Source organism: Adelges cooleyi, unplaced genomic scaffold, assembly GCF_023614345.1.
Source record: "Adelges cooleyi isolate 19-005CV unplaced genomic scaffold, UGA_ACOO_1.1 ACOO_flye_CR_arks_rails_tigmint_CR_PRNA_168, whole genome shotgun sequence".
Lineage (NCBI taxonomy): Eukaryota > Metazoa > Arthropoda > Insecta > Hemiptera > Adelgidae > Adelges > Adelges cooleyi.
In genome coordinates, this window is record NW_026095825.1 from 124,861 (window position 1) to 133,606 (window position 8,746).

The window sequence follows — 8,746 nt, forward strand, 5'->3', positions numbered from 1 at the left end:
CAGCTCTAAGAAAAAACATTGAATCATGGACATGTTATCTCTTATCGTTTATATATAAATAAAAGAGCAGAATTTATTGTTCATTCTTAGATTCTTGGATTAAATATTGACATCTTTCACACAAAGGCATTCATTCTTATTCACTTGACAGTCCAAGAACCCGTGCTGGTTACCTCCGAGCGATACTCTTATAATCTGAGGACCACTACTATAACCTTTAAGTACTTAGCTGGGTATCTAAGCGGCAGGCTCTGCAATCCTTAAATAGTTATCTAATAACACATACGGGAATCTCCGTGACTTTATGTATTTTCCATAGAGAAGTATAATTGATCATCCTTGACTATTTCCGCAAGCAAGTCGTTTGTACCTCTGGGCTGTTTTACCAAGAAGTTTAAGTAACTATTAACCAATGCTTAAGAAACCATTCTTGTTGGGGGATTTGGCTATGTGGTAGTAATCATCGGCGTTTAACGCCAGTAGCTTAGCACAGTCTAGAGAGGTTGTCAACGAGTCCGTTAAAGGGTAGCTATTTCCGGGCACGACTATGTTAAAAATGTTGTGTGAATGTCGTTCTTAAATTTCTAACGCGTCCATGCGCATGCATTGGTTTATCAAATAACAAGAGTTTATTGCACTAAAGATCTGGTATTATAACATATTATACCCTCTGTCCTGGAGGACGCTGTAACACAAATGATATTTGATTAGTAATTTATTTTATCCTAATTATATTATTAAATTAAATTAATTCTATCACCAAGAAGATATTCTCAACGTACAAAAAACATCTAGACCAGGTTAGGTTAGATTGGTTATATCATCGGAATTAGATACTATAAGAAAGTCATTGTGAATTTGTAAAAAACAAATTGCGACGTACACTTATCATTACCCTGTATAATTATTTACAAGTGCAAAAATGCCAACTGAGTAAATGTCAATGAGTATATTGTATTACCCAAGACTGATTGTTGAAATCGATCATATTATGGATTCACTAACATTATACTGTTGTATGCTTATAGGAATTGCATAACATTAAAAAAATATGTGTTAAACTACAGGAAGACACAACAAATATTAAATTAGTAAGTTACGTCTTATTTATTTAAACGTATCCAATGATAGCAGACGTCGAATGATTTTACAAAGTCTATTATTTTCTAGTATAGATTCTTCAGTTTATAAATTATAATTTTCTCGTATATTACAACATAAAGTGCGTTATAAGAAAACCAAAGTACTACTAGTAATAGTTCAATTTTTCAAAATGACAGCAAACTCAAGTCTTATAATTTTAATATTCGAGTTGGTTTTGTATGTAACGACTGTGACATCGTCTTCATTATTTAAACTTGTACTTAGACCTGTTGCCGACGAAGTAAGCAATGCAGTCGCGGATTTGGATCTTCCTGAAGAAACAAAGGTGAATGCAAAATAACATATTATCTATAATTAAATTATGTATCAACTTCAAAAACCCGATAAATTAATAACATTAACTGGCCCTCATTTTCTCAAGGTATTCGACCTTGTAACTCAAGTAAACTTGATCGACGTCGTTCCACAAAAAAAAATATAATTTCAAAAAATAACTTTTCATATTCTACTCTGAGAATTCATCTCACAAAATTCAACCAATTTTCAATTTATCGGGAAATACCCAAGATGAAAAACGCAATGAAAACGTTTACTTTAAGCTGCCCTCATATTAGAAATTGCGCACTCACCTGTTGATTATTTAAAATTGTAAATCTTTGTAAGAGAGACCCTGTATAAAATATTATTTAACTTGTGTCGCGTACAATATCGTTCGTGCATAACACATTTAAAATTATTTTTAATAAAAAAAATGTCCAAGTTGTGTAAGGTTGCGTTATTGAAACAGTACATCAATGTGGGACGTTATTCAAACGATTTAATTGAACTGCTAAACTCGTACATGACGATCAAGGTATCTCCCATTCGACGAAATAGTTTTTGGAATACACTCTCTAAATCATCCGAAATGGCCAAATTAGAAAATTGTACTAAAAACGTTAATACTTTGTTGCCTTTACAAATCGAGTACCCACCTTATGACTATGATTTGATTCTTGAACAATTATGTCGTCGATCAAGATGCAACACCTCATATGTCATTTATTGGCCAAACTGTAATACCTTGAAAATCGTTATTATTAGACTTCTATTGGTTCACACGTTGAACTTATAGTTTGACTCTACTAATAAGTATTTTATTCTTTTTTACTTACTCTAGGCCTAGAGCCCGAGTTGCGACAAAAATAATTATAATAATGTGTTTTTAGGGAGCATTTTCTAAACAGTACATCAATGTGGGATGTTATTCGACCGATTTAATTGAACTGCTAAACTCGTACATGACGATCAAGGAGTCTCCCATTCGTTTCAATGACGACGAAAAAAGAATATTGACTTCCAGCGATGCAGAAGACTCGCTAAATGATAAAATACTCGCTCAATTGAAATACTTCCGTAAGATGCAAGAAGTTCAGTGTACAGACTATGTGTTGTTGCTGTACAAGTTGTACGGAACCGAACGGAATATAAAACACATTGCCAAGCATGTATACAATATGATAGCGATGGCATACGAAGGGAAAACAATGGTGCACGAGTGGCTTTGGAAATTACACTTCAACCTTTGGGAACCGACTATTTATGATTGCGAGGTACGGTCGTTGAAGTTAATGGAAGGAATCGTGCGTGACCTAGAACAGTTTCGAACACCCTTAACCGATTTGGTGAGTATGTGTGTGGACCATGAATATACTTCGAACATATTGAACCTACGCAACCCTAAATTTCCATTGACGAGTAAATTTGCCTACGACCGAATAGGGCATTGTTTTTCGTTCAACTACGAAAAACATACACATTATAGAAATAACAAACCCGCGTTACCTCTCACCGTCAAACATTTATTCTTAGTGAATCTATGGCCAAATTCTAAACACCAATTGCTTGTGCACGAACCAATAGCCTATGTTACTATTAAATGGAATATGTTGGCGAAAATATTCGGATTTGATTTCCAAAATGTCCGTAGACAGTTTACAGTTACTCGGGACTGGCCAGAGAATCCGTTTAAACACATTGGATTTCAGCAAACGTTTGTAGATATCGTTATGATAAAACTATACTGTTTTATTTGGATGGAACTTACAGCTTATCAAAATGTGGATGACTCTTTAACAGATAAATACTTGTATCGCCATAACTCCTTTAGGAAAAAGATAGCCGACATAGTCAAGTTCAGTTATATCGAAGACAAAACATTAAACCAAGTATTAACTTTGTATAGTGAAATAAGGAAATCTAATAAGGAGCAGATCGAAGAAGTTTTGAAAATAATAACCGACGAAGTAAATAACATTTTGACATCATTAATTAAATATCCTAATGAAATTGCATTGGCCGACATTTCATACGTTGATGTAGATCATGATATTATGTACTATTTATTTATGCAAATAATTGAAAAACAATGTGATGAATTTTTTAAAACGCTTAAAGGAAAACTCAAAGGATTAACATTTGATGTTTTATTATTTTTTATTAGCGGAAGTAAAAACACTGAACTTACTGTTTTCCCGGAAAATTGATATAAATACATCTAATGTGAAAATATTATCACTAAAGTTCTATTAATCATTTAATAATATAATATGTTAAAAATTCCGATACTGTTTTTGTTATTCTATTTATTATAAACTCAAGATATATGCCTAATATAAAAGTTGACAGAATATGATTATTTTAAATAGTTGTGATGTTATCATAGCTTTAATTTAATAAAATAATATTCCTATTTGGACCAATGTTATTTTATTATTTTAGTTTTTAGCTTCTATGCGTACCTGTGAATGTAATGATAATAAATAGACAGAAATTAACAATGTGTTACAGCCAACAGAGACAATCATCATTATTATTTAAAAAAAAAAAGAGTTACGAGTTACGACTTTACCTAAATACTTTTTTAATTCACAAGAAGTACCTTGTGCTTTTGCCTTTTAAGACAGATATGTACAAACATGTGAATTAGCTATATGGTTGTGTGACTAACTTTGCGAATATCTAATATTCCTAACCTAAAGTAATACCAATACTAGCTCCTAGGTGATACTCTGGTTTTACCTAATTAGTATAATACGTAGTTTGTAATTCAACTTTTAATAATGGACCAATATAAAACTGTACAGTACAATCCTTTAAAACATAGTTTTTTAATATTAAATTTCATTTTTCACGATTTAATACATGCAATGTATTTTTTAAACGATTTTTTAGCTAAAAATAATATTATTTTATAGAAAGAAATAACCGTGGTATCCATTATTGTCTCCACCTGCCAAAATGTCGTCCATACAAATTAAATGTGTATAATATATTAACGGATGTGTTAGATTCGACATAATTGCATTTTTATACAAATACAGCGGTATAAGTTATACCAATCATGACTGATATCGAGTAGGGGGTTGGACACGGGTCTTGGTGATACTCATTTAAAATACAATTTGTCGAAATTTATCGAAATAAAATAAATACTTAAACAGTTTTCAAAAATGTTCTAAGCTGAATGACAAAAGTAATGAAAGTCAAACAAGTAGAATTTTATCGTTTTTCTGGTTTAGTAGGGCAACGCAAACATATTTAAACAGATTTACGGAAATAGGTAAAAAACAAATAGAATAAATACGCCGTATAAAAAACAAAAATGCTTTGAAACAAGTTTTGAATCAGAAACTTTGACTGACATAATAAAAAAAAAAAAAAAAAGCAACATACAATACGGATTGTCATTTTGTACAATAAATATTTTTAAGTACAGAATATTTTAATTATTAAAAACTACAATAGATACAGAGTTTTAGTTTTTTTTTTATAAACAACAGAGTAAAATTTTTAAGAATAATATTACAGAAGGTAGAAGTTTTTGTAAATTATAAAATAGTTTTTAGATGGGTTTTTAGAGGAGGATTTCATCATACTATATGATATATATAATACATATAAAAAAACTTAAATTCTCTCACGTTATAATTTATGAGCTATATTTTGTGTGTAAGTGTGTGAGTGTGTGTTGTTGAAAACAATTTTAATTATCCTATAGATTCAAATAAATGATTGTGGTAGTCTGACAAAAAAATTAGCAATTAATAAAGAATCTTCATTACTGTAATAATAATAAGCAAATAAATTTTCAAGCTCTAAATTAAGATTTGGCGAAAAATTGCCTATACTTTACTCCTTAAAAATAGATGGAGTAGCGTCCTCTTAAATATAAGATATACTTTTTCATTAAAAATAATTGCAATTTTTTAGCTTCGATGCAAAACAGAGATGCTATTGGTTTTACAATGATGTGGGTTTTTTTTTGTCTGCATACACTGTAACTTACAGTTCATACAATTATATTATTGTATGCGCTATAGAGAATTATTTTTGTGTTTAAGGGTTTATTTAAACATTTATTTATTTGATTCTTTAGTATTTTCCAGACATCTATCAACGTTTAAAACTTAAAAATAAACGTACACATTTAATTAACTTTTGAAATCAAAAATAATTTGCTGAACATTTTGACGGATCGATAACCAATTTTAGATAATTACTTTTAAAATGATTAAAGTTTAAAATTGAGGACGGGACGGAGCATAGTATTTTTATTATTTTCTGTATTATTATTATTATTATTATTAAATATTATTACTCTACCTTAATCCCCCTCCCGTCATTTAATTTAAACTTAATTCAATTTAAAAATTACCATTGAAAAATCGGTAATCGATCAGTCAAAATGTTCAGCAAATCATGTGTACATGAAGTTGACCCCCTACATTAACTATCAATTCCAAATTTTTGTCAAACTTATGTAAATTAATTTTAAATTCGTTTTCAGAATTTGTAAATCATTTTTCCTACTTTTTCGGGAGACCAGAAATCTGTGATTATGCAATATTGTGCTCAGTACACGTATCGCCGTTTGTTGTTTTAGCAAATATTTGTGAAATACTTTTTTTTAGGTCATTATATAACCGAGTACTCTAGGGCGTAACTACAAATTTACCAAAGTAAAATCATTTTAAACAAATTTTAAAACTAGCTTTTTACAGTAAAATGTTATTCAATTCTACAATTTTATTTACATGTACTTTATTTGTTAGCTGTTTTAACTCAGATGAAGAAGATCAAGTAATTTTTTTGTATATTTTTGAATCTTTAATACTGAAACCGTCATTCCAGGTCACACGATCGTTGAAAAAAGGTTTTTTTTAATCAATGGACATTTATTAGTTGATAGTTTATTAATTATAATTCGTCTATTCAGTTCAACAATTTTGTTGTGAACCAGACAAAAAAATTTCCAGATTATGACTCTTCATATTAAATGCGTACTTAAATTTATGAAATTTGTTAAACCGTACCTAAGTATTTAAAAACAAGTTAAAATATGACAGTACTTTATAGGACACATATCACTTTTTAAAAAAACGCATAGGCAAGGTCAACAAAATAAATTTTAAGTTAAATCTATCATGTACATAAATTATTATAAAAATGAGTATTTTCTATAAGTTTTTACTAAACCATCTCAACCTGTACTATAAACGGTTGTTCCCAGTAAAGAGCCTCTCGCATTTCCAATACAACTTTACAAAAAGTTAAGATAAAAAATATTTTTTTAGAATTTTGAAAATAGAAAACTATTTTATGAGGTGTATTCCATTTATAATTTTTTTTTTGTGCAGCTCGCTTTTTGGGGTTTTCCAGATTATAACGATTAGTATTGTATACTACTTGATATTCTAATTATTAGAAAAATTTTATAAGTTAAATAATAAAACTGTAAAAATGTATCTAGAATTATTTTCATAGGATTTATCGTTTTCTGGATTTAGAAAAAAAAATTAATACATGTTAAATAACAATTAAACGATGTATTTCTGATCTATTAATAGCCGCAGAATTAAATACACCAGGCCGTTAAACGAAAATTATATGATTACACATTCTCAGCTTTAAAAAAAAATGAATCTTACAAATAAAAAAAATAATTATACCTTCGATAAAAAAAAATAAAAAAACGAAAATTTTTTACGATTTATAGTAAAGTTTACCAAAAACTTTTCAAAGTATGGGTATTTTAACTATTTTAAATTGTTTAGTGAACTGCAAGACAATAGACTGTGTAGCGTAAGAATAATTTATAACGATCCTCGGTATAAGTTTTACTTAAATTTACAGTCGCTTTTAATAGTACTAAATGTCAGACGACATAATAACGGTAAAACGGGCTGAATTTCAATAGGTAATTTACTGTATAAACGCTTACATCGTCATCGAGTTGAAAGCAATAAGAACATTGTTAAAAAATTGTATTATAAAAAACTTTTCTTTAGGCCATATCAGATGCTTTCAGCTACGCGAAGTTTAAATACGCAAGCAACGACGATGTTACGAGTATTTCTTTAAGTGATTTTTTAGAATTTCTAGGCTCTCTCGATAAAGCTATTGTTAACTATTACTTCGAAGAAAATCAAATCGCACAGAGTCAACAAGGTAACCATTAAATGTACTAAATGTATAATTAAAAAAAAAAAAAGTTTATATCTTGATGTGGTGGCGACAAGTGTTGGTTTTTTAGAAGACTTTCCATTTGAACTTGAAAAAAGTGAATATGTATACAACATGTATATACATATACGCAAAATGTATACAGTAGGCTAAATAAAAAACTTAATAAGAAGTACGGGGGTGATATATTACTTACTGGGTGGTTATATTTTATATATTACAGTGTTCCGGGCACTGATAAAAATGAACACGGGGAAGATACTATCGCACAAAAACGCGGCGGCAATCTTCTTAAAGCTACACCACTATAATGTTATATCTATACATTATTATTCTTCTTTGTTGTGTATAGATATCACAATTAACATGTTATAATACTAAATAGTCCGTCACAAAATGGCCGTCACATTTTTTATTACATTTAAAGTGACCCTCCTACTTTCATCTATTCTGTGATATTACTTACTATTCGATTTTTAATGGGGTTTTTCAACACCTAATAATAGTGGTGCAAACGCATGTTATCAAAACTAATAGTACACCGTAATGGAAATGACTTTTAATAATATGCTTGGACTAAGCAAAGTCGGTACGCATTTTTTAAAATTTTATATTATATTTAAAATTTTTTTACCACTATGCAAAAGTGCATACAAGTGGGTGTACAAATTGCTGTCTAAATTATTATGAACAATTAAGAACATTATGAATTTTTACAATACAATTGCGTTAAATTCATTTTCAGAAAACATAAATGAAGAACTATTTGTAGCTCTAATGAAGAGAATCAGTAGAAAACGTGGAGTTAATGCAAAAAAATTAGCTGATAAAACGATAAGAGCATTTTTGCCTACAATCATATTATTTTAAATGTATGATTAATATTGTTATTTGGAATTTATGTTATTCTATCATTTGTAAAAGAGAACATAATGTGTAATGTATTTGGAGAATTTAATAAAATTGGTTTAACATAATATTATGCATTGTTTGGATTTATTGAAATTCTACCTTAATAAACAAGCCACACTTTTCTAGTATGCAAATACAGGGTGATATGTAAAGTTCTACCGAGCTTCCAATGAGACATTTAGGATGCTCTATTGGTACAATATATTAAATTAATTAATTTTAAATT

The 8,746-nt window shown here is 29.2% G+C and overlaps 2 protein-coding genes across 2 annotated transcripts; both read left to right on the forward strand.

The window, feature by feature from the left end:
- The first annotated feature begins 1,017 nt into the window (after window positions 1-1,017).
- On the forward strand, window positions 1,018-3,747 carry LOC126833016 (uncharacterized). The gene is made up of 2 exons (XM_050564117.1): window positions 1,018-1,429; window positions 2,313-3,747. The coding sequence occupies exons 1-2, from the start codon at window positions 1,274-1,276 to the stop codon at window positions 3,627-3,629; spliced, it is 1,473 nt and encodes a 490-aa protein (XP_050420074.1). The 5' UTR covers window positions 1,018-1,273; the 3' UTR covers window positions 3,630-3,747.
- A 2,296-nt stretch (window positions 3,748-6,043) lies between these two features.
- LOC126833051 (uncharacterized) lies at window positions 6,044-8,478 on the forward strand. Its single transcript, XM_050564171.1, has 3 exons — window positions 6,044-6,225; window positions 7,434-7,593; window positions 8,354-8,478. Exons 1-3 carry the CDS (start codon window positions 6,151-6,153, stop codon window positions 8,476-8,478), a joined length of 360 nt encoding a protein of 119 aa, XP_050420128.1. The 5' UTR covers window positions 6,044-6,150.
- Window positions 8,479-8,746: the final 268 nt, after the last annotated feature.